We start from the raw sequence: 24564 nt of genomic DNA on the forward strand, positions 1-24564 counted from the left end.
GACTGACTTGGATGTTGCCGACATGTGATTGGGATGAAATTTCACAATTGATTGTTATTGTTATTCAATAAACCACCATAAATGAAGTATTTTTCTTATGCTGCTTCGGTAATTTGTGCCTTTTCATATTTTTTTCATGTAACAAAATTGATGACACGTGTCAGTTACAGAAAGTTGGTAGGCAGGCAAAGGAGGAGTGCAAGTTAATTATTTTTTATTTAAAATTCATCGACGGAAATGGAAATAAAGGAGCTGTTCATCCTGTTTAGCCTGCACAGATTGTTCCTTACAAAATATTTGCAATGAATTCATAAACAATTAAGGAACGAAGGACATGGAAAATGGACAGAAGGGGTTGAAGAGGTTGTTGACATTAATGGAATTAATGCTATGGATATTCATTATGATGCTATTATTAAGGTGTCTTACTTGATCTTGATTAAATAAACATTTCTCGATGACAAATGAATGGATATAGACATAAAGGCTCGTCTCAATGGAAACAATCAAATTACTGGATATGTTATTGAAAGGGATTGAAATAATTACAATGAGAATCCAGTCAGTTCCTTTGTGATAATTTAATATTAAACAAAATTCGCGATGAGATTTCAGTGATAAATAAAGGAAGTTAATAAAAAATAGCAAGTAAGGAAGATAAAAGCACCGTTTGACTTCCCACTTTTCATTTTCATTTTCAATTCACATCGATCAATGGATGTAGATCTGAAAATAGTAAAATAATAACAGCAGGACGACCTGCACGCTCATTTTGATTCAATTATGGGGTGAAGTATTGTAATAATTTGTAATGAGATTTTATCGAGTCAATAATACCATTAATTTGACAACATTTTACTTTCATTTATGAATGACATGACTGTAAAGTGGTGGGTGTGATTGAGAACTGATTTTTGGAAATTATTTGCAACTTTAAAGGGTCATACATAAATGACGTCAATCAGACTGAGTTTCAAAACAGGTACATGTGACAGGCAAAACCCGTACGAATTCTTGAAATCTCACTAAATCATACAAATTATCAAGAATTTGTACGGTTTTTGCTTGTCACAGGTTTTGCAACTCTGGAATGATAATGTTTTTGTGACTAACTGCAATCGGGCTCAAAAGATTTTTTGTGGATTTAATACGCAAATGATCATCAGAATTAAATAATCTAATGCTAAGAATTTGAATTCTAGAATCTGGTTTTAAATTTAGTTAAGAAGAAGAGAAATTGGTTCCGGGTTCATTTGTTCAACAACATTTTTGGTGAAATTGATTATGATTATTGGTTTGATTATGTGACAATTCATAAAGTGAATCTATTTTTAAGTTGAAGTGGTTGTTGGATTTTGTGTGTTGGTCCGATAAAACGACAAATGCTGTGTAATGACGATTAAACATTTGATAGAAAATAAGGTTTAAGTAGCCATTATGCCATATTATCAAACAACCCTCGGTAGCTCAGTAAGTAAGAGCTCCTGGTTTGTAATTAAGAGGGCGTGGGTTCGAGTCCCACTCGTGACATGTTGAAAGGAAGAATCTTTTTTTCTCTAGAACCTTAGTATAAGTAGGATTTCGAACAAATTCGGTTATTCGAGCTCCAAATTAAAGCAAAACTGCATCTGAAAGGATTAATAAAAAGGCACGCGACTTTAAGCTTTTACTTCTTAAAATCCTGTTCATTAGCATGTGAGAAATATTTCAAGTCTAATCAGAACTATGTCAATTCAGTCACGCATGCTAAATATATGTAAATATATACACAGAACAAGTTGATCATATTTGTTTATTGATTTAGCATGTAGAGGAAAGAACAAGTTAAATTTGAGTTTAAGGAGCTTTCTTTGAGTAAATAACTTAAATAAACAACTTAAGAGGTCAACAACTTAAAGAATTTAGTGAGTATAATCACGAGGACGTTCATTAAGGTTATAATATTCAGAATGAGGTCCTTACCACTAAATGAGTGGTGGACAACCTGTAAGCCGCGGCACACTAGAATATCACCATAAAACGTGTGCCGTGTCCGGTTTCAGACGAGACTTACTACCAAGACGTGCCGCGAAAAGTACAAGGTTATCCACCACTGCACTAAATAATCAAGAATTATAATGAAGGTCAGCAGAATTCAAAGAACTCTCATTAATTCGCAGAATTTTACCATAGACCACCTAAATTATAACATAAAGCACAACATCTTCTTGCAGCATTCTTACCACCTGTGATATTATATTCACTGAATGAAATAAATTCACCAAAAAAATTGACCGGTTGGAACAAAACAAAAAAGAGTTCTAGAACAAAGACTCATTCAATTAGCTCATTGATCAATGCTCAAGAAGTACTTTATATCCACAAATAACATTTTTTTTCCTCTCACACTTAATTTTGAGTATAAAAGAGCAGTCAGAGACTTAATTTTAGTTTAGTGTTTGTCCGACAATCCTTCGGAGCTCTTTAACATATCAGTCATTCCATTTATCACACAAAAATGTTTAGAGCTTTGATAATTTTTATCGTTCTTGGCGTTATAAATTGTGCGAAATATCGTAAGTGATCATTGATATTAAAATACTTCCTAATTAATCTCTTAATTTCTTATTCTAACAACTTTTTTTTTCAGCTTCCGACCTTCAAAAATGTAAATACGGTGACATGGTGTGTGCTATTAGAGTAGCAAATGAGATAATGGCCAAGTCTGCATATGGTAAGAATGAAGATTGTTTAGCCTATAGTGGGATTGTTCGCAAATTACGTCTGAATCCCGAGTAGCACATTATACTCGCTAGGGCACCGCTTAGTCGTTCGCCGCAGTAATGACAAGAAAAAGGTGTTGACTTGGCGTCACCGTGACGGTTGCTGTTGATTGTGCTGCTCGGGAATAGCACACCTTGTTCGCTAGGACACCGATAAGTCCCCGTATCAACGATAGGTTGCGTAATTGCCTTGACGACACTGGAACTACTGATTTTGAACCACTGCATTGCGCTGCTCGGGACTTTTTGCAAAAAAGGGTGCCATTTCCTATAAAGAAGCTATAACTGTAAAAAAATCAAGCAATTTACAGCTAGAGAATCTCTTTTTCACATTGACGTAATTTATGAACAACCCCTTAATTCGCGTTACTATGTCGTCTGATTTTGGTCTAAATCTAGCAGTATGTAGCTAGAAACTCCCTTATTTAGATTGACGTCATTTAAGAACAAGCCCCCTTAATTCCCCCTTCATTCCAGGACTTCCTGAACTCGGCTTACCCAGCACCAATCCTCTCGTAATCAATAGAATTGGACTCAATCAAGAAGGAGACAGACCCGTTGTGCTTAATATCGAGATGAAAGATTGTAAAATGTCTGGACTTCCAACAACAAACTTCACAACAATTCAAGGTTTTAGTGATAACATTGACAAGGCTAAAATTCTGTTAAAATATCGACAAGATTATATTCAGCTGTTTGGACCATACAAGGCAAAAGGGAAAATATTGGTGCTTCCGATGAACGGTATGTTAATTATTTGGAAGTCCTTGACTGTACTTAAGACAATTGTTGAATATTTTAGGTGATGGAGAGGCAAACATCACATTCAGTAAGTCTTTTTGATGACGTCATTTTTGGATTATTGACTTAATTTTTTTGTATTGTTTTTATGAATAGCTGGAGTTGACAGCAGTATTAAGATGCTGACAAAAAAGATTGTTAAGAATGGAAAGAATTACATGCAAATCGATAAGCTTCGATTGAACTTTGATGTCAAACGGTTTGTATTGTTTTGTTAATTACTCTTAAGTGTTCGATGGATATATCCGGATATGACAATTTAAAAGTTATAAATAGAATTAGGTGATTCTATTGATTAATGCTGATGAGTAGGTTATTGTGTATTGGTGATAAAGCTATGATAATTAGTGACTAAGTGTTGTTATTAGTCAAGTCTAAACGGTAAACCTCGACCAAAACCGCGCACGACATGCTTCCGTTCACGGCAACTTCGCGTTTTTCCGTTAATGCTGTGACTTGGCTGTGACACTGCGGTGCTTTAGCAAATTCGTTGTCTTTATCGGGACAATACATACTTGAGCTGATTGCGTAATCTAGTTTGTGTCGCATCCATTTCCCAAGAAATCAGAACTTGTGACAGAACTTGATCACCTGTAACAGACAAAAACCCTACAATTTCTAAATAATTTGTATGGTTTTGCAAGAAAAATCGAATAAATTATCAATAATTTGTACGGTTTTTGCCTGTTTTGCAGCTCTGTTTTGTATGGAAAAGTTGACTGGAATCGACTTGACTCCATATGAACTTCGAGTCAACTTCAAGCTTTGGTTTGGATTCGAGTTAATAAACAATAAATTAGTGTCCAAATTAGAGCAACAGACTAATTAAGTCTAACTCAAACTTCCATCATATTGTCTTATTAAATGAACTATCCAATTTGAAAAGATCATCAACATCACGTAAACTTTATGTCCTCAAACTCAATCTATATCCTCTCTTTACAGAGCATCATTACACTTCTCAAATCTATTCAATGGAAATGCCCAACTTGGAGATGCACTGAATAATTTTATGAACGAAAATTGGATGGACATTCTGAATGACTTGAAACCAGCCATGGCTGACTCATTAGGAGCTGTTTATAAATCACTATTAAATAATATGTTTAGTAATATTCCATATGATGAATTTTTTGAGAAATGAAGTGGAAGTGCTTCTCAACAGTATTGAATTACAAAAGTAAGGATATAAATGTAAACATGATGAATCTCAGCAATAAAAGATATTTTAAGGACGACAATCTATACTTGACGATTATTTAGAAATATGTCATCCTTAACAAGCCATAAGGAAGAATCATAAAGTTGAATGCTCATATCCAATTGACAAGGCACTTACCACTCAACATCATCGTCGCTTTTATCTTTTACCACTCATCCTATACATCATTCACATCTCTATCCACATAATTGAATCTTCATCAACTTTCAATTCATCAATCACGTTCATATTTTCCAATTTTCCATCGTCGTTCCGTTCTTCTTTTTTTTATTGATTGAAAAGACTTTTATTTGATTCTTGATGAGATTATCGATGAATATGTGTAGATGATGAAAAGTCTATTCTTGTGTACTTTTCGAGGAATAAATTTTTTATGGGCGTTTTTCTTCTCGACTTTTTTCAATGTGTTTGTGTCTGTGAATGTGGGGTAGAATGAAAAGCTTTGTGGAAATTCAAGATGGCAACGTCAATAGATGCTGTTATGAATTTATTTATTTTTTTCTTCGTTCATTTGTGTTCTATTTTGGATGTTTGTTGAGGATGGAATGGGAAGGTTTGGGAAGATTATGACTTGAATTTTAATTTAAAATTACGGCCTCTAGTAGATAAAGAAGGTAAGACTTTTGGAGGCTACAGACAGTAATGTCAACAAAATAGTAGTTCTGATTCCACTATAGGTTATAAAATTATTATCCACGAATCTTCCTAGTGCAGCTCTGGATCTCAATGATCTGAATGTTCAGAATAGCTAAATAGCTAGAGAGAGGTATGATGTGCAGTCAAATTTTTAACAGACTAACGCAGTGATAGCTAAATGCCTTTGCATGACCATTTTCTAAGGAAAACCAATGAATCGAGGAACATAACCTAACAGGTAAAAAGCATGCTTTCATGGTATAAAAATGCCACTATGGTAACTAAAAGCGGTCTCTTAGGGATAGAGTGAACACCACTGCCACCGTGTATCGTAAAGCATACTTGAAACCAAAGATCAAAATCGATTTAAATTCGTCTAAGTTCGTTAAAAAAGAATAAAATTGGCTAGAATTTTTTCTGCTGACACTTGTGAAGTATAAAATTTAAAAAAGTTGATTAATCGTGTTAAGTAAATACAACGGTTCTATATGATTTGAATAATAGCTTAAAGATTTTCAGATGCGTTCACGTTTTTGCGAGATTCCTATCTTTTTGCAATTTTTTTAAGCATGTAAGGTGGACTTGACTTTGAAAATCTTATGTTTAGTGGCCAAAATAAAGGATAAAGTTTGAGTAATCAGAAATGCTTGATATTTACTTCGACATTCATGTTCAAAAACCCGCATTTCTCCAAAGTTTTCGGTAAATCTAAATTTGAATTGAAAAAGTCCGTTAATTAGGTAAATGTTCATTTCCAAAGCATCAAATTTCTTCTTTTAAAATTCAAAAACACAATTGAAATTTCATCTTAAAACTGTTTTTATGTCTCTAACGCTTTATTTTTCGATTTTTTAAATTATTAATCTAAATATGACTTAATGGAAGTAAAATTCTTTCAATATCCATTTTCTATATTGACAAAAAAAGCCTATGTTAAAATAATTCAATTTTTCATACACAATATTGTATGCTACACAATATATACAAAATAAGTTATTTTTTTAAATTAAATTTCAACACAACATATCATCACCCATAATGTCCACATCACTCTCATCGCCATCCGAGTCATCACTTATGGAATCTTTTTCACTACCACTACTTGAATTTTTCATTAAAATTGAATTTGTTGTGTAATTTTGAAGAATGCAATTTAAATTTGATTTTGATGTCGATAAAGTTCCATTTGTGTTGGTCTTGTATGATGTAAATGATGATTTTCCATTTGATGTTTGACTTAATCGTTGGGAATTGGTTGTTGTAGTAACGTCATTTCGTGAAGAATCTGAGTCTGTGATGAAAGAAAATGTCAGAAAATTTAATTAAATTTTTCAAAAGAAAACTTTGGAAAATTCTTTAAGAAAATTGTCTTTGATGATAATTTAATTTACCTTGAACATTTGAGTTATTGGAATTGGATGCAGCATCTTTTCGTCTCAATTGTTTCTTGAATTTCATTCGTCTGTTTTGGAACCATGTTTTTACTAATGGATGTAATGGATTGTTAGTGAAGTTATTGATTTATATGAATTGTTAATTACCTTGTGTCTCTGATAATCCCAGAGCTGATGCAAGTTCAACTCTTTCCGGGGTTGATAGGTATCTAGATGGATGTAAATAAAGGATTATTAATTGTTGAATTTACACAATTTTAATGTTTCGAAATTCAAACTTTCGGAAATTTGATTTTCGAATTTAATAATTTACGAAAATTTGGCTTTCGAAATTGAAACTTTCGAAAATTTGACTTTCAAAATTGAAGTTTGACTAAAATGCATTTTAGAAACATTTAAAAATTCGACTTAAGCTTGCAAAAATCAAAGTCGACTTGAATTTGCTCTGGTTAGCTAAAAACCGATTGAAATTTGCATGGAAATATTTTCTGTTCGCATTTGTGAAGTATAAGATTTCATATAAATTTCAATTGTTTCTAAGAAAACTATTTCGAACTCAATTTGACTTCGACCGCTGCAAAATTGAAATTTTCATAAAATTAGATTTCGAAAACGAATTTTTCGAAAATACCACTGTCGAAATTGAAATTTTATTAAACTTCACATTCAAAACTTTAGAATAAATTGGTTCAAATTTAAAATTTTTACAGTCTTAGCTTTACAAATTGAAATTTTCGAAAACTAAATTTTGAAACTGAAATTCAAAATATTCAACTTTCGGAACTCTTTTTTTTGTGAAAATTCAACTTTCGAAAATGAATTTAAAACTGAACTTAACCCTAAATCTCAAAACTGACATCTTCAACCTACCTTTGAGCTTCAAATCTCTTCTCCAATCCTGTAAGTTGCGGATCACTAAACACAGTTCTCGCCTTTCTCCTCCGACAATGTCTCAATGCACTCATTCCCATACCAATACCCAATATTTCAGGCATGTGACATCCATTACCACCTGGAAAATTCGAAAAGAGTCCTGTAAAATATTTATCGAAAAGGAAAAGTTTCTTAATTAAATTAATTGTATGTGTAAAAAATATCATTAACAGCTTCGGGGATGGACAGGACATTTACATACCTTGTGATAAAAAGTATGGATCAACATGTATGGATTTATAGCCATTTGTTGTTGGTTGGAGATATGCACCAAGCATTTGCAGGTAATTTTGATGATGTTCATTGTATGGCGACGGTGTTGTGTACATAATTGGTGCATTATTTGCTGATGACATTGTCATTTGTTGTCCTGGTGGTGGAAGTGGAAGATTTGGTAGTGATGATGGTATTTGGAGCTTGTCGAGTGGTTTTAGTGATCTGGATGTAAAGAAACATCAAAATAATTAGAATTATTGTTGGAATTTGAAGCTTAAAGCTTCAGTTATGGAGCTTAAAGTCAGCTTAAAGCTGTACAGCATCTTCGAAATTGGCAAAAATGGAACCAAAACAAATTTAAATGCTTCAAAATTTAACTTAATTTATTCAACTTTTATAACACATTAAGAATAGCTAATCAGCAGGGCTAATCAGAACATGAACTTTAAATTTAAGTATCGTCACATTCTCATAAACAGATCCAGGCTTTAGTAGAATTTCGGGATATCTATTCTGATGATTTACTGCATTTGGGAAGTTGTGACATGAAATTGAGAATCCACAATTTTGAAAGTATTTAGTTCCGTCTTTTCCTATTATTTCCTTGTCAACTTCTTCACTAACTGGTATTGTTGGACATTCGTCAACAATTGAAACTTCTCGAGGCTTTAAATCAACAGCTTCTGTATCTGCTCGACATTTGAAGAATTCTATTTCCTTTTCAGTTAGTTTGGTTCTTAGATACTCTAATGTGAGATTTTCTGTGCTGGATTTCTGATCAGCCTTTTCATCTTCTTCAGATTCCCGTACAGGAAATTCCGGACATAAAGATAAATAAAGTGCTGGTTGATTTGAGAAAATTTCAATAATTCGTCCACTTGATGGATGTATGGCCTGCATGACCATTGGTATGCTCTCAATAAGCTCATCATTGTCTATTTCATATAAGCAATCAAGTGACTTGCTTTCATTATCAATCAATTGTCTAACTTCAGTCAAGTTCCTTAAATCAGTTTCAATTTTCTCAAAGGATTTCTTGAAGATTCCTTCATCATCTTTCCGTCTAAATTTTGAGGAATTAATGCTTATTAGATGATCTTTAAGCTCATTATCGCCTCCATCATGCGATGCTAGATTGATGTACAGCTGTTGACTCAAATCAATTGGTGTAACTTTGTTGGATCTTGCTGTCATTTTGATAGTCAAGTGATTTTTGGACGAGACAGAGAAAATAATTTGAATCAAGATTATTGCTGGAAATCCATTGGTTCCATCTGTTGCGTGACTTAAAATGACATCAGTTCCATCGATATGTGACATCCAATTGACTCTTTGCAATCCATTCTTGCCACTATTCATGCAATGTTTATTTTTGTAGTTTCTAGGAACTTTGTGGTACCGTCCATTCATGCAATATTCAGAATTTTTTATAATTCCAGCCACAGGTCCAATTGTGGCACCAAAATGGAATTTTCCATCTTTTGCATAATCCTCAAAGTTGTCATATCCGTGTAATACATCCTTGCATTCGCCATTTCTGTCTGGCAACTTGATGCTTATCAATCTAGCACCAAACGTGATTAAAGACACTTCCATTCGATTTTTTGTTGTCCACGTAAATTTTTCAACATTTTTACAAAGTTTTGTTTTTGGATTTTTCCATTTTGCGTAGTTTTCACGACACAAAATCACGTCTTGGTTATTACTGCTTGACTCCATAATTTTTAAAAAGGTTTTTTTAGTTTTTTGTTGGTTTTTAGAAGTTTTAATAGAAAATAAAGAAAAGATTGCTTTGATTGATTTTTTTGCAAATTTTGTGATGAGAATTTGTTCGGATGTCATAACGTTTATTTGAAATTTGAATGGTATTAATTTTATGTAGTTCAAAACCCTTTTTTTTTTTACAAAGGTTCAGTCTGTTTTTGAACTCCAAAGAATAAACATCAATATTATTATTGTAAAGCCAATTGGCATAGATTTGTAAGTAAAATTACAAAATAAGACAACCATTTGCTCTAGAATCAGTCTTAAAAGACTTTTGAATCTACGAATTCACTACGGAGCATTCAATTTTCTAAATACGAAAGCCAAAGAGTTAAGTAAGTTTCAAGACTCAATTAATACAATATCCATACTGGTCATTCCTTCTTTATTCACTTACACTTTTTCAAACACATAACTATCTTATTAAGCACTTTTCAAATTAAATTATGAATTTTTGTATTAAAACTTCTCAAAATTTTGCAATCAAAATTTGAATTTAATTTTAAATTTTATAATTCCGTTAAATTTGTGAAATAACAAGAACCTAAAGCTCAGCACTCATATCATTCTTTAAATCCTCACCTTTCACTTCCAGTAATTTTCTTTAATTCCTCACTATCGCCAATTTTCATTCCATTTTTAGCAACACTTGCAATATTTTTATTATCAAACTGATGATTCTTATTAATGCTTTGTGGATTATTATTGTTACTTATGTATAAAATATCTTCAATTCCAAATGGTGTTTTAGCAATTGTTGTAGCCGACGCTACATTATTATAACTTGATGATTTTTCTATTAATTGAACAGACATTATCAATTTTTAGTCACAACTTAATTGTTAATTGGCAATTTATGCTGCTTATTCCTTTACTTATTCCTTTATTATTACTTCTTTTAAACTTAACAGTTCAACATCCGCAAATGGACTGATAAAATTCATCAAATGCTAAATCGTTTTTCTCTTTTTTTTGCCATCACATCAGTCATCATCATCGTTCGTCGTCGAATGCTGTGTGTTGAAGGGATAATGGGAAAATGTGTATGCATAGAACATAAATACATCATGCGCGAAATCATGGCACACACATACAATCGCAAACTTCCTTTTTTTGTGTAATTAACTCAACAAGCAAATTGATTCCCTTATTTTATGCAGTCAGCAGTGCTGATTCATGATAGAAAAACGAGAAAATGGAAAAATTATGGAAAATTAATTTTCAGTTTTTCCTTTTTCACATCTGAAGCTGCTTTATATAAATGGATGTGTAGATGTGGCAATGCTTGACATAATTTAAATCGCTTTGAAACAAGGCAGGCAGGCAGGAGCAGGCAAGAGGATGAGAAAAACTTTCTGACATTATCTTATCATCACTTTCTGGATCACAGACAGGGGAAATACAGTATAAGGGGTGGAATCAATTCCATCACATAGAAATCAACCAATGAGAATTCAAGGATGTAAATGGAACCACCCCAGAATGTAATAAAAAGTCACCAACACATTGATAATGCTGATTGAAAATCGTTGTGGCATCGCTTTATGAATCATCAATAATTGTCTCGATGATGATGTCGCTTTGTAATTAAGTCAATTATTCCTCACATAATTATTATCATCGTTTACAGCCAACGATGCTGATGATAATAAATTGAAACATTTTAGTTCCATTTTAATTGATTTTCATAACTTAATTAATAAATTCGCATCATTAATTTGTGTCATGTCTGCCTACATACATGGATTACAGCATTACTTCTATTTTGAGGTAATTAGGATGTTTCAAGTTACATCTTTGCCTTCATTTCATGCACAATTTAAAGGGATTTGTGTGATGTGCGTTATCCTAATTGCTTTAATGGCCCAAAATTTCCTTCTTCCTCAATTTTATTCAGGCATAGTTTTGCAGAAAGTAAATTTGAGAATGCAAGGCACGTGACTTTCTGAGGTTTACATGATGCAAAATATAAAAAAAGCAAGGCAGTAAGTGACATTTGATATTACAAAGAGATTAGGACGATAAACCGATTGTTGTTATTTTTTAAGACAGTAAACACAACTCAAGTGCCTCATTATGTCTAACATGAAATATTGTTAAGTAACGCACAGCACAGCAAAAAAAGAAGTCTGAAAGTGTTGACAAAATAAAATCGGCGCTAACATGTCTGTGCATAACAGAAGCAAAAAAATGTGTTTTGTGAGAAAGTCCTCGAAAATGTTCAGCAATGAGTGATTGATGGTGATAAAGGGTGTAATGCTCATTAGCAAATGATTTATGTATTTTGTGGATTCTGATTCATTAATGGAATCTTAAGAGGTGTAGATTCAAAATTTGGTTCCTGATCAGCATTTCTGTAACAATAATATCGGTGTTTATTCTTTGAAGTTCAAAAACAAACTGAACTTTATTATGAAAAAGGGGTTTTCAACTATGTAAAATAAATATTATTCAAATGTAAAATGAACGTTATTATAGGCATGAATATTCATGCAGATCAGGTAAGATATTATTACTATTTATGATGTATACGATTTCAAGGATGGGAATCGGAAGCTGAATTTAATATACACTAAGCATAATGTTCAATTCAAATAAATGTCATATCCGTGCAACCCCTCAAACAGCTACAAAATCAGCATATCTTTACAAAACATCAACAAAATTCTAAAAATAATCAAAAATCAATTCAGCACTTAAGTTCCATATAATTTCCAAAAATCAGTTCCAATCACACCCACCACTTTACAGTCATGTCATTCATAAATGGAAGTAAAATGTTGTCAAATTAATGTTATTATTGACTCGATAAAATCTCATTACAAATTATTACAATACTTCACCCCATAATTGAATCAAAATGAGCGTGCAGGTCGTCCTGCTGTTATTATTTTACTATTTTCAGATCTACATCCATTGATCGATGTGAATTGAAAATGAAAATGAAAAGTGGGAAGTCAAACGGTGCTTTTATCTTCCTTGATATTTTTTATTAACTTCCTTTATTTATCACTGAAATCTCATCGCGAATTTTGTTTAATATTAAATGATTACAAAGGAACTGACTGGATTCTCATTGTAATTATTTCAATCCCTTTCAATAACATATCCAGTAATTTGATTGTTTCCATTGAGACGAGCCTTTATGTCTATATCCATTCATTTGTCATCGAGAAATGTTTATTTAATCAAGATCAAGTAAGACACCTTAATAATAGCATCATAATGAATATCCATAGCATTAATTCCATTAATGTCAACAACCTCTTCAACCCCTTCTGTCCATTTTCATGTCCTTCGTTCCTTAATTGTTTATGAATTCATTGCAAATATTTTGTAAGGAACAATCTTTGCAGGCAAAACAGGATGAACAGCTCCTTTATTTCCATTTCCGTCGATGAATTTTAAATAAAAAATAATTAACTTGCACTCCTCCTATGCCTGCCTACCTCCTCTCTGTAACTGACACGTGTCATCAATTTTGTTACATGAAAAAAATATGAAAAGGCACAAATTACCGAAGCAGCATAAGAAAAATACTTCATTTATGGTGGTTTATTGAATAACAATAACAATCAATGTGAAATTTCATCCCAATCACATGTCGGCAACATCCAAGTCAGTCCAAAAACTTTTTCATCGGCATAATTCTTTTAGTAATTCAATTACATCCGATTTTCATCAAATTACCCTTTTCATCCCTAAATGTTATTTTTTTCGGTTTTAGTTCACTCTATGCTGTGTGAATTTTAAAAAGGGACACAATCTCGATCTGAGTTGTTTAGCGACGGACTAAAGTGAGTTTATTGCATTTTTATTAAATTATAACGGCTAAATTAAATTTAAAATTTTGAACTTTGATATAACGACTTTTGGATTTTTGAAAATTTTGAACTTTGGATTGAATTCAAATTTTTATTTAACGGTTTCTGAAAAAATAATTTTAAATTTAATTTTTTTGAAGAAAATCACAAACTTTTGTCCTTGCAATCACATGAATAAATATGTTTATTAATTGATCTTTTAGTATAACATCATAGATGATATTGTTTAGGAATGTAAATGTACAAATTTTTTAATTTACGTTCAGGTTGTTTGTTATCAAAATATAAATTTTTAGAAAGGTAAAAATTAGTGAAATATTATCGTACATTCGATATCTGTTCTACAGTTTTTCACAACATCTCATAAAAATATATATACTTCATGCTTATCATTTACAGTTTAAATTCTTCAATACATTCATCAAAAATCTCAATCTCTTTGATCTATACGCGATAAATTGCAACAATTTCTACTAAATTCATCATTTTTTTTTGTTTAAAAATAGACACAAAAAGATCAATAAAATGTTAATTAATTAATTTGTTTGCTTCTGATCAGCATTCATTATTATTCGTGCTAAATATAATTGATTTAATATTATTTAATTATAGTGTAAATAAGCACTAATTTATTAGGAATATGTAAAAATGAGAGAAATATATGCTATAATTAATCATCTTTGTTAAAGGAAGAAATACTTTACGAGAAAAAAATATTTGTGGTCATGGTGCTATCATAAAATAATCATCAGATGCTTATAATGACGTATTTGTCACAGTGCTTAAACCATGCACAAGTAGAGTTGGAGGTAAATCGTATGTTAATTCACTCAAAAGATCCTGTTGGGATATAAAAATTAGTAAAATTGTCTATAAACACATGAAAGATGTCACTTACCAAGTAATTAACACACTTTGTTTTGAAATTCATCGAAATATTTGGCGGTGGTGGAAGATACATGAATGTTACAGCTGTTGAGTTTGAATGGTCACGGATTATTTGATTGATGCTGAAAAAAGATAGAAAATTAACGGTTATTTTAAATTTAAATTAAACAAAACCATACAAATGTATCAAATACACCACAAAACCATACAAATGCAATATCATTTAAAGAAACATTTGTATGGTTCTCAAAAATTCATCTTACCGCTGCATGTAAAGCTTCATTCTGTTGAGATTCTCTTCAGTCATTTGTGACGTGTCACTTTCAGAATTACGTGTCAGATTCCTTAAAAGTGTTCGATTTCTAGGCGTTTCAGAGCTATTCTTCCATTCAGGAATTTGATGAATTGTAGCTGGAATTCTCAATTGTCCTAGCAATTGACTCAATCTGAATTCTGCAGGACGTTCAAACGGTTGCTGTTCATTATCACCAGTTTCACAAAGGAAGACTCTCAATTGAAGATTCTTCCAGACAGGTAACATGTTAATAATACAAGCCAGTTGCATCATAAATTGTGAAGCCATATCGAATGGATTTTCGTTAGATGGATCAAAAATGTTTATTGGCCATAAGTCAATATACTTAATATGATTTGAGGTTGCAATTGTCTTCTTATTCAATCTATGGAAATGTCTACATAAACAGACATTCTTCTTCATTCTCAATATATCTCCAACAATGCTGACATATTCTTCGGGACTTAGTGACTTAATTTCATTCTTTTTACGGTATGGGAACAAAACGCCAGTATTGGAACTAGAAAATTTATTTGTCTGATATGGAGAACTGTCGTCATCAAAAAAGTCAACACATGCTTCTTCATCATAAAATCCTAAAATTATTGTATTTGGCTTCATTGCACCCATTCCGGATATTCTTGTCAACTGCTGAATTCCTTCACGAACAGTCTTAGACAATGTCAATTCCACAAATGCCTTAACCTTCATGTGATCAACTAATGACAGCCATTGATTGTATTCATCAACTGTTGGATCAACTTCATTATCCTTAAATTCACCAACTTTGACATGTCCAACGACATACAAGCCGCCCTTCTTCATATCATTGACAAAATGAATTAATGGACAGCATGAGCGTGGCGATGAGACCAAAAGAAGCATTTGTGGACGCCAATATTTCACGTGATCCTTTCTTGAATCCAACATCAATAAGTATTTTCGTACTTGATGGAACATCAATGCTTGAGAAATTGAACCCCACTGAGCGCCTTGTGCAGCAGGCGAGAATAAATGAAGTGCAATGACGAGAATTAAGCACAAAATTACACTCATTGATGCATAAATTGGATTGATAACAAACATCATTATCAATGTTCCAATAAGTCCAACGAATGCTGTATGCCATGTAAAGTATTTAAATGTAGGTCTAAAATTAATTGCGCCTGTTATTTCAATTCCTAAACAGGCAAGATTTGTTGCCAAGTAACTCAACATGAATAGCACAGAATTAATTTGTGCAATTGTATTTAAACTTCCGATTAATAGAATTGCTTCTACAAGTACCCAACTTGCAATTACAGCCAATATTGGATTTCCATTATGTGTTCCTTTGACAATAAAATTGAAAAATGATCCGTAAACTTGATCTTTTGCGAGCGCTTCCAATACACGTGAACTGCCAATTAAGTTGCTTAAGGCTGTCGAAAATGTCGCTGTCAAGATTCCAACAGACACAAAAGCGGGGAATATGTTTACGGGTACGAGATAGAGGAAATTGTTCCTCAATAAAATCGATGGTGACGTTGCGGCAATCAGCAGTGACAGAGCCATATAACAGAAGAATGTGAATACAACAGCTGACAGTGTGCCTCGTGGAATTGATTTTGATGGATTTTTCAATTCTCCTGACATGTTTGCGCCTATAAAAAAATCAATAAATTAATTTTAATTCAAAAGATTAAATAAATCCTAGGATTAAAATTTAAATCCCAGGATTTAAATTGGTTTTAATCGATCCGTACCTGCCATAATTCCAGTAACACCCGAAAACAGTACACCAAAGACGATAGCAAAATTGACATAACTGCCACCTGATGTGTAATCTTGTCCATAATTAGGATACAAATTCTCTTCCAGCGTTTTCATAGAAAGTCCAGTATAATGCAGCGTCGGAAATTCCGTCCGATTCAGCAAAGTATTTTCAGGAGGAATAGTAACATCAATTTCTCCTTTTGTGATGAAGCTTACGTATGTTGAGAACAAACAAACGACAACAATTCCTAGAATAAATGCTGAAGTTTTCGCAAACATTTGTGCACCAATTAGCACCACGACGAGAATTAAGGTGTTGACAATTGTACAATATCCAAAACGATACCATCGACCATCTTCAAGCAATCCTGGCGAATCCTCTGGTAATAAAAGTCCATTTTTGCCAAGATTCTGAATTAATCCTTCAACACATCCAGTTATTGCCAAACCAGAACCCACGACATTTGCGAGGAAGAATAAGCTTCCAATTGCTCCTCCAAATTCCGGTCCGAGTGTCCTTGAGATCATAAAATAAACACCACCGCCTTGAATCGCACCGTTAGTTGAGATAGCACTGTAAATATTGACATATACAGTCATAATTTATACTGTTTACATGTGATAATAATGAAAGCACTTACCACACTGAACATACAGTGAAAAAGAGTATGACGTAAGCGATACCGAATTGTAGCAAGGTCACATAAAGTCCGGCGTTTCCAACGAGAAATCCAACACTGTACACAATAGATTTATATAAACATATTAGTCATCAAAGTGATAATTGAATTTAGTTCCTTATCATACCGAATAAAGACGAGTGCTGAAAACATTGATAATGAAACTGGAGCAAAACACCCACTAAATGTTCCTAATGTTCTTTGTTGACCGGAACTATTTGTATTATTTGTTTGACTGCTAATTCCTCCAAATTCGACATATCCTTCATTCTCGACACTTTCAGTCTGCGGTCTGCTTCTGAATAAATTTGTTATTCGCCGAACGACAGATGAATTTTGCCGATTCGGATTTGTAATCGGTATCGTCTCTGGATCACTATTATTACTTCCTACGGTTGACGCCAGCATCTCCAGTTTTGCTCTTTTACTTTTTTCTTAAATGACAAATTAAACAGCTGTTTATGCAGCTCCTTTTAGACAAAGAAAACCTAGCGAAATTTGAAGAAAAAAAATTATTAATAATGCTATGTAGTCAACAGATGAGTCATTGACCCAAAAAAAGAAGAAGAAAATGAAAAATTGGTAATTGTGCAGTTAGGATTTTTCACTTACTCAATAAATTAAAATTTAAATCTTACGTTTAACGTATAAATTATAGGAACATATCACTTCAATTTGTATTTTTAATAATTTTTCTTGCTTCACAGATAACAAATAAATACTTGATGATTGTTAATCATCAGCTTCAAAACAATATTGATGTCCACAACCAACTGAATCTATTTGGAAGTGATGTAGCAATTTTTCAACCTCTTTAATTTGAAATTCGAACAGGTTGCACGAACGGCAAATAAAATTTTCTAATTTATTGCTCTAATTAAGCATTATTAATCGATTGCTGCATGATTGACATGTTAATGGATGTAGATTGGATGCTTTAAGTAAATAAAATAATTTAATTAATGTGAAAATGTGGAATTTTTTGATGCGAATTTTATTTGGCGTAGGATTAATCCCCTCGATTGTTAGCAATTTGGTTATGACATTGTCTGTTTTTGAAATTTTGTCCGACTGTCCGTAAACATTTTTGCGCAATTTAATTGATTAATACTTGGAAGCGGGTTGATAATCTTTAATTATACTGCAAAATAGGAAGTTATTGCTCAGAACATGATTTACATGATCAGCAGTACTCAAATACCAGCTAAGTGATGTCCAACAAACACGATTAATTAGTTAGCGCTTCATCATGATAGAATCAAGCTTAGTTATGTAAGCTGCAAGACCATAAATGCTTAAAATGAAGACATCAAAATCAATAGCATCACTTAATTGACAAACAGACAAGCTTATAGCATCAATTCAGCGGAAAAAAGTCAAACGTGGAAAATGCGCATTTACACCTGTCGAATCTATTTCGCTGTGACTCATTAACTCGTTAAACTTGTGTCTGTCGCTCGGAATTCTGGATGTATAAAAGTTATTTTGTGTAAAAATATTCTAATTTCTTTCCTTTTCTGTTCTACTTCATAATATATGGATCCACGATATTCTCAAGCAAACAATCCTGATGCATATAACGCCTATATATACGGTAAATATTAAATAAATTGTTTGATTTTTTGTGGTTTTATGGAATATAAAACTACCTTGTCCTTTGTTTGCTCAAAAATAACCTAGCAAAAAATTGCGTAAAACGCATTTTCACATATAATTCTCATATATAAACAGCTTTCTCTGCCTATAATTCATCCAATCCTGCACAAATATCGCATTTGATATAATACTTATACCTTAAAATGTATATAAGATTCATTATTTATAATCCAGTAACGAAAAAAAGAAAAGAATGAAAAAAAAAGATGAAAATGAGAGAAAATTTTGTATGCAGAAAATGACAAGCTTGCTTCTGTGCTCAATGAATAATTGCAAGCGACTATTAATTGTGTACATGGCGAAAAAAGAGAATTTGTTTATTGAGAATATCTTAATTAAGAAATCGTGTGTTGAGAACAAAAAAAAAAGTATTTTTATTAACTATTGGATATAGCTGTAAATAATTGGTTTGGTATCGTTGAAACGGGAAGTAAGTCGTCGTCCGTCGTAATATGTGAATTTGTGGTGATTTATTTGCGAATATATTTGAATAGAACCTAGAAATTTTGTTAATTAAACTATTTTTCTTACTCATGTTTTTCTGTTTTCTGTTTTTTCTTCTGTATTTTTTGGTGTAAATTTCTACTACTAAATTGACTTCAAAAAAATAACTGTATCTGCACGTACAAACCTGTATTATATTTATATATACGTAAAAAAATATACCTCACTAACATTCTTTGGTGCTGATCAGCCCAACACAATGCTGCTGCATTAAATCGGAATCAAGAATTATCTGCAAGTGCACCTGAATTCATTCCTAAGTTTTCTACTCCTATATCAGGTGATTGGAACCATCAGGCACATCATCAAGAACCGTCACAAAACGTTTTTCCTCCGGCACCGCACGCGGCACCACACGCTTATCCTCAAAATTTAAGACCGTTTAATCAACAACAGCAGCCACAACAACAACAACCTTATGCTCAACAACAGCGTTCTCATTTTCCAGTTTATCAACAACAACAGCAACAGTCTAATCGAAATTATCGTCCTGATTTACTCCATAATCACCAATCAAACTATTCCAATCATCAGCAGCAGCAACATCAGCAACAACATCAACCGCAGCACTATTTAATGATGAATCAACAACCTCATCAACCAATGAATAACTTCCAGCGTCATAATGCTGGTGGTGGAGGTGCAAGTGGAAGTAATGGTGGAGGTGGTGACAATGGAATGATGCAACAAGGGCAACAAGGCAGTAGTATCCAAAATCGTTTAAATTTTAACGCTCAACAACAACAACAACCACCGGTTGAACAGGTAGTTCATGAACCAGTGCCTCACAGACAGGTAAATTATCTTCAAAATTATTTGACACGACTAACTGTATACTTATTATAAACTGAGATTCTTAAATTGCAGACGGAAACTGAACAACTTGCGCTGGATTACCTGGGTGAAGTGATTATGAAACTGAATGATAATCCTGGACTCTTTGAGACCTATCAGAAAAAACTGCGTGACATGTTTATTGATCTTGCGAGTAATCACTTTGTGATGAGTAACGCAATCGAAACGATTTTTGAGCAGGTATGAAGTCTCTTTTTATTGAGGTCGTTGATTTCTTTTTATATATTAATCATCAATTATTATATCTAACAGTCGATAAATGAGCAAAATTTCCGCTACACCGGTGCACGATTATGTTTGTTGCTTGATAACTTGGATCTCTCGCAAAATAGCACTTTCCGAGGTTTGCTAGTTATGAAAATGGACTTTCAAAATCAAGAACATATTCAATTTATGAACAATGAACAAAGAAAAGTTCGAGGCGGTACATTATTTTTGGCAGAATTGTTTGTGCAATTGACTAGACCTGAAGTAAGTATCGTTATCAATCATTCTAAAAGTGACTTATTTGTGGATCATTAGAATCATGTCTTATTCTTGATCTGAGACTACATGTTGACTCAATTTGTTAAAAAATTATATACAGAAATTCTTTGACGACTTCAGTAATTTGATTATTGCATTCTGAAGTGCTAATTGAATTCATCAAAGTGCTGAAGTAAATGTAGACTTGAGTTGTGTTTGGATTAAGATATCATAAATTCAATCAAAATTTTGAAAAATCCGTTAAATTTCAAAAATTTTGACTAAATAAATTCAAATTTTTGAAAGCCGTTAAATTTTCAAATATCTAAAAACCGTTACATCACAATTTTAATCGATTTATTTTCTTTAATTAAATTAATTTTCTCAGGACACAAGAAGAGCTGTTGACGTATCGCATTATGTTCTTGATTCGATTATGCTTTTACTTACCAGAGCTGGACCGGAGAATGTGAAATGTGTTTGTCAAACGCTAAAGGTAAGACATGAACATGAACAACTTTCTAAAAACTTTCAACTAATAAATATTATTAAATTTTACAGCTAGCCGGTTATGATTTGCAGAAAGAAAATCCAACGGAAGTTGAAGATGCAATAAATCAGTTAAGGCAAATTTCTGAGGAGCAAAATATTGCAACAAAGCGATTAATTCAGTCGGTTGTGGATCTCTTTTTTGATAATTGGGGAAGGAAAGATGGTAAGTTGTTTAAAATCCTTAAAAAAAATACATTATTAATGTCCTAAGAATATATTTAGAACCAGAAAATCAGCAACCCGCTGCAGTATCCGATCTCCAACAAAATCCACCTCAGTACAACGACAGTCCAGTGTTCTACGGACCTGACGGAAAAATCATTACTGAGGAGGAGTCATCGTTCTTAAATTCGAATATGCCCGAAAACTATCCAATTAATATTGACGAAATAATAGAGTAAGTATCATCAAACATATTTATGATTTAAAAAAGTCAATGCTTAGTTTCCATTTTTCCAGCGATGATTCGGATTATGCAGATGACGAACCAGAAATGGATTTAGAAATGCAAATGGCATACAAAGAGTTCATTAAGGAGGGTGGACGAAAAAAGGATTAAACAATTAAGAATGAAAAAAAGTGTAAAACCGTTTTAATGAAAAATATTTTCGACAGAGTGCACATAACAGCGACAACAAGTTTATTTAAATTCTAAGCTATAAAGTTCATCACGAAGCAAAAAAAAAACGCCAACAAGCCAGAAAAAGTGAAGCAAAAACAAAAAACCAACAATTTATATATTTTTCTGATCTTTTTTTTAAATTAGTTTTATTCGTTTCTGTAGTAGCTGAAAAAGGAAAAATAGTCATGGAAGAAATTTTGGGATAAATTCTATAGACGATGGGGTGGTTGATGGTTGTTGAAGTATATGTGTCATAAGTGATAGTAAAGTTAGACATTTATTAGTGACAAAAAAACGAAACAAAGTAAAAAAATAACGTAAAGCTAAGGTGAAAGTTGTGACACGCTACTTTTTAACTATGCCCATGCTAATTTTTAAAGTTTATCCGCGAAAAAATAACAAGAAAAAAATGGTTAATTTTTGTAACTTCAAATTTGTTCTATTATTTTTCCTTAATTTTGTAAATTGTATCACTATGTGAATCGTTTATATTTTTCATGAAACCGAAAAAAGAAATATCACACAAATTTTCAGTATAAAAAAAAATTAAAAAGTTTAAAAATTTCAATTCAAATTAAATTTAAAACGAGTTTTTCATTTTATATGTTTTTTAATAAATCCATTCGTTTCAGTCAGCTGTGTTGACCTGATTGAGTTCAATTGATATGCTGTTGTTGTTTTTGAACACACTTTGAAGTGTATTGCGACATGAAAAATGGGAAAAACATTATCAGGCACAATAAAATTTAATCATTTGTTTTGTTAAGTGAGTTTGGAAGACTTTGGAGGATGTATTAGAGTTTTCTACGTATTTTTAACTAGCTCTGATAAGATGTTTTGGGATTCTGATTTCTCTGTAATTGATAAATCTTGAGTATACAAAATTTCAATGATGTTAAATATTTAACGGTTCTCAAAAATTCGAATATTTAATCGGTTTTTGGAAATTCAAAAAATTTAGCGATTTTCAAAAAATCAAAATATTAACGATTTTTAAAAGTTCAAAATTTTCAACAGTTTTCAAAAATTCAAAGTTTTGTTGTGTGGCAGTTTTTGAACCACGTTTTTATTTCAAAAATATTTCCATAGAATGCTTTGAATACAAACAAGTTTCAATTTTAAGAATTTCTCAAAAACTTGATGCATAAAGATCTTATCAAATTATTCATCAAGCAAAGAAATAAAAAGAATCTCAATTTAAAATCAAAAAACCGCAATAAATAAACTAACAAATCTGCAATTCTTGAATGCAAAAATATATTCTTGACGACGTAAGAAATGCAAAAACAATGAATATTTATTATATACAGGAATAACAAAGAAGATCGCATTCATTGAAATGGAGAAGTAGTAAACGTTAATGGTAAGTAGTAAATATTCATCGTCAAAATAAATAACAAGAATCAAATTTCATATCAACATGTTAAATTCTTTTGAACATACATGCTTATGTTGAGCTTTTAAGATAGGCAACACGCAAATCTGTGCTATGACTTCCGTGTGGAATTTCAGAATCCTTTTTGAATATGGTGTCGTTTAAAAAACAATATCAGGAAGAGTATGAGGAAAGTAAACAGTGTTAAGTTCCGTTTCTAACCTCCAAAAATGTAGAAAAACCAAATCTTTAATTTGTAAGTAAGAGAACTGTTAAGCTGTCTCTTCGGATTCTTCTTCGTTGTGCAAAACATGAAAACGTGTAAATTAAGACTTAAATTACATAAATCTTGTGCTAAGTCAACTCATAAAAGTGCAAACTACTAAGTTAAAATTATTTATTAAGGACATTCTAGAAAGGTAATCGCAATTTATTGGAATGTATCAGCAATTAAACGGTGAAATACACTATTTTTTCTTGTACAAATCTTGATCTATAGTGACAATTATTGAATTATAGACGTGAATCATGTACCTCCTGTTAAAAACTGGTATACAAATATCTTAGAGATCATTCACTTACTATGTAAAATAGATTGAGTTTTTCCAAATTATTTCATTCTTACCTCTTGCCGTAATAGCGTCTTCATTATGCTGCTCGGGTTTATGTGAGTTTTGAGGCTCTTAACATTCTGTCAATAATGAAAACCGCTTAGCAATCTTCTAATATTTGTTTTAAATAAAATCGATGAAAATACCTGGAAAACTTGCAAAAAATCTCAAAATAATCATTTTCCCCCATAATTGCTCATTATTATCAATTATTTCTAGTCACTTTTCGTCCACAACGTAATTCTGCTTAAGAATCTAAAATAGAATTTGCATACACTCCCCCAAGATTAATGTTGCATGCTCAAGCATTTTTTCCCGCCAAGTCGAATATGAAGAAAATAAAGAAAAAAAGTCTAACCACGCAGAAATATAATTGGACCCTCGGTTATTCCACTCGCCGTCATCAACTTTAGTAAATCAAAAGCATTTTAACGCGCTGTTAAATTGGCCCATCAAAACATTTCAATAAAAATTATGATTATCGTCCACATTTCAATTTGTGTGGTTGCTCTTTTCCCACTTTCATACTTACGTTGAAATTCCGAATCAAAATTGTACGAAAGAATGGAATTCATGAATGAAAAACAGAAGGAAATCATGAAAATGTTAAAGAAATGAATAAGAACAGAGAGTGCGCAATGACAATTGGAACAAGACATTTTCACGTTGCTGAAGACTTTCAAAAAAATAAATCTCAGGCAATGTGAGGATTAATCGTCTTTCAGTAATTTAGTCTTTCTTGAGATTTCGGAAG

At 32.1% G+C, this 24564-nt stretch overlaps 5 protein-coding genes across 7 annotated transcripts; 2 read left to right on the forward strand and 3 right to left on the reverse strand.

The window, feature by feature from the left end:
- The first annotated feature begins 2421 nt into the window (after positions 1-2421).
- On the forward strand, positions 2422-4808 carry LOC139097534 (protein takeout-like). Its single transcript, XM_070649411.1, has 6 exons — positions 2422-2555; positions 2630-2713; positions 3240-3506; positions 3565-3591; positions 3660-3762; positions 4509-4808. The coding sequence occupies exons 1-6, from the start codon at positions 2498-2500 to the stop codon at positions 4705-4707; spliced, it is 738 nt and encodes a 245-aa protein (XP_070505512.1). The 5' UTR covers positions 2422-2497; the 3' UTR covers positions 4708-4808.
- Positions 4809-6353: 1545 nt separating this feature from the next.
- On the reverse strand, positions 6354-10643 carry bsh (brain-specific homeobox). The gene is made up of 6 exons (XM_070649430.1): positions 10311-10643; positions 7951-8186; positions 7686-7848; positions 6963-7024; positions 6813-6905; positions 6354-6712 (listed from the first exon to the last, which is right to left on the reverse strand). The coding sequence occupies exons 1-6, from the start codon at positions 10541-10543 to the stop codon at positions 6435-6437; spliced, it is 1065 nt and encodes a 354-aa protein (XP_070505531.1). The 5' UTR covers positions 10544-10643; the 3' UTR covers positions 6354-6434.
- Positions 8379-9683, reverse strand: LOC139097511 (galactose mutarotase-like). The gene has a single exon (XM_070649380.1). It carries the CDS (start codon positions 9681-9683, stop codon positions 8379-8381), a length of 1305 nt encoding a protein of 434 aa, XP_070505481.1.
- Positions 10644-13704: 3061 nt separating the features above from the next.
- On the reverse strand, positions 13705-17958 carry LOC139097532 (solute carrier family 12 member 9). Of its 2 annotated transcripts, none has more exons than XM_070649406.1 (7): positions 17809-17958; positions 17298-17658; positions 17132-17227; positions 16481-17064; positions 14704-16378; positions 14451-14562; positions 13705-14392 (listed from the first exon to the last, which is right to left on the reverse strand). In XM_070649406.1, the coding sequence occupies exons 2-7, from the start codon at positions 17576-17578 to the stop codon at positions 14309-14311; spliced, it is 2832 nt and encodes a 943-aa protein (XP_070505507.1). In that variant the 5' UTR covers positions 17579-17658; positions 17809-17958; the 3' UTR covers positions 13705-14308. The 2 variants fall into 2 exon arrangements, with proteins under 2 accessions (XP_070505507.1, XP_070505508.1); XM_070649407.1 differs by having other exon boundaries at positions 17783-17952.
- A 633-nt stretch (positions 17959-18591) lies between these two features.
- LOC139097530 (polyadenylate-binding protein-interacting protein 1-like) lies at positions 18592-22403 on the forward strand. Of its 2 annotated transcripts, none has more exons than XM_070649403.1 (8): positions 18592-18764; positions 19521-20125; positions 20198-20365; positions 20438-20656; positions 21039-21146; positions 21212-21365; positions 21425-21599; positions 21662-22403. In XM_070649403.1, the coding sequence occupies exons 1-8, from the start codon at positions 18707-18709 to the stop codon at positions 21759-21761; spliced, it is 1587 nt and encodes a 528-aa protein (XP_070505504.1). In that variant the 5' UTR covers positions 18592-18706; the 3' UTR covers positions 21762-22403. The 2 variants fall into 2 exon arrangements, with proteins under 2 accessions (XP_070505504.1, XP_070505505.1); XM_070649404.1 differs by having other exon boundaries at positions 19611-20125.
- Positions 22404-24564: the final 2161 nt, after the last annotated feature.

The sequence above is a fragment of the Chironomus tepperi genome, unplaced genomic scaffold (genome assembly GCF_022539635.2).
Source record: "Chironomus tepperi strain 1889 unplaced genomic scaffold, CSIRO-AGI_Ctep_v1 contig_424, whole genome shotgun sequence".
Taxonomy (NCBI): Eukaryota; Metazoa; Arthropoda; class Insecta; order Diptera; family Chironomidae; genus Chironomus; species Chironomus tepperi.

Bases quoted from the DNA above. Each gene is read 5' to 3' on its own strand.
- LOC139097511 (XM_070649380.1), bottom strand. From the start codon at position 9,683: ATGGAGTCAAGCAGTAATAACCAAGACGTGATTTTGTGTCGTGAAAAC.
- LOC139097534 (XM_070649411.1), top strand. From the start codon at position 2,498: ATGTTTAGAGCTTTGATAATTTTTATCGTTCTTGGCGTTATAAATTGT. The intron at 2,556-2,629 runs GTAAGTGATCAT...TTTTTTTTTCAG, and splicing joins TATAAATTGTGCGAAATATC to CTTCCGACCTTCAAAAATGT. The intron at 2,714-3,239 runs GTAAGAATGAAG...CCTTCATTCCAG, and splicing joins AATGGCCAAGTCTGCATATG to GACTTCCTGAACTCGGCTTA.
- LOC139097532 (XM_070649406.1), bottom strand. From the start codon at position 17,578: ATGCTGGCGTCAACCGTAGGAAGTAATAATAGTGATCCAGAGACGATA. The intron at 17,228-17,297 runs GTATGATAAGGA...TATTGTGTACAG, and splicing joins TCAGCACTCGTCTTTATTCG to TGTTGGATTTCTCGTTGGAA. The intron at 14,563-14,703 runs GTAAGATGAATT...ATCTTTTTTCAG, and splicing joins ATGAAGCTTTACATGCAGCG to CATCAATCAAATAATCCGTG.
- LOC139097530 (XM_070649403.1), top strand. From the start codon at position 18,707: ATGGATCCACGATATTCTCAAGCAAACAATCCTGATGCATATAACGCC. The intron at 20,126-20,197 runs GTAAATTATCTT...CTTAAATTGCAG, and splicing joins AACCAGTGCCTCACAGACAG to ACGGAAACTGAACAACTTGC. The intron at 20,657-21,038 runs GTAAGTATCGTT...TAATTTTCTCAG, and splicing joins TGCAATTGACTAGACCTGAA to GACACAAGAAGAGCTGTTGA.
- bsh (XM_070649430.1), bottom strand. From the start codon at position 10,543: ATGTCTGTTCAATTAATAGAAAAATCATCAAGTTATAATAATGTAGCG. The intron at 8,187-10,310 runs GTGAGGATTTAA...CTTTACATCCAG, and splicing joins AAAATTACTGGAAGTGAAAG to ATCACTAAAACCACTCGACA. The intron at 7,025-7,685 runs GTAGGTTGAAGA...ACATCCATCTAG, and splicing joins AAGAGATTTGAAGCTCAAAG to ATACCTATCAACCCCGGAAA.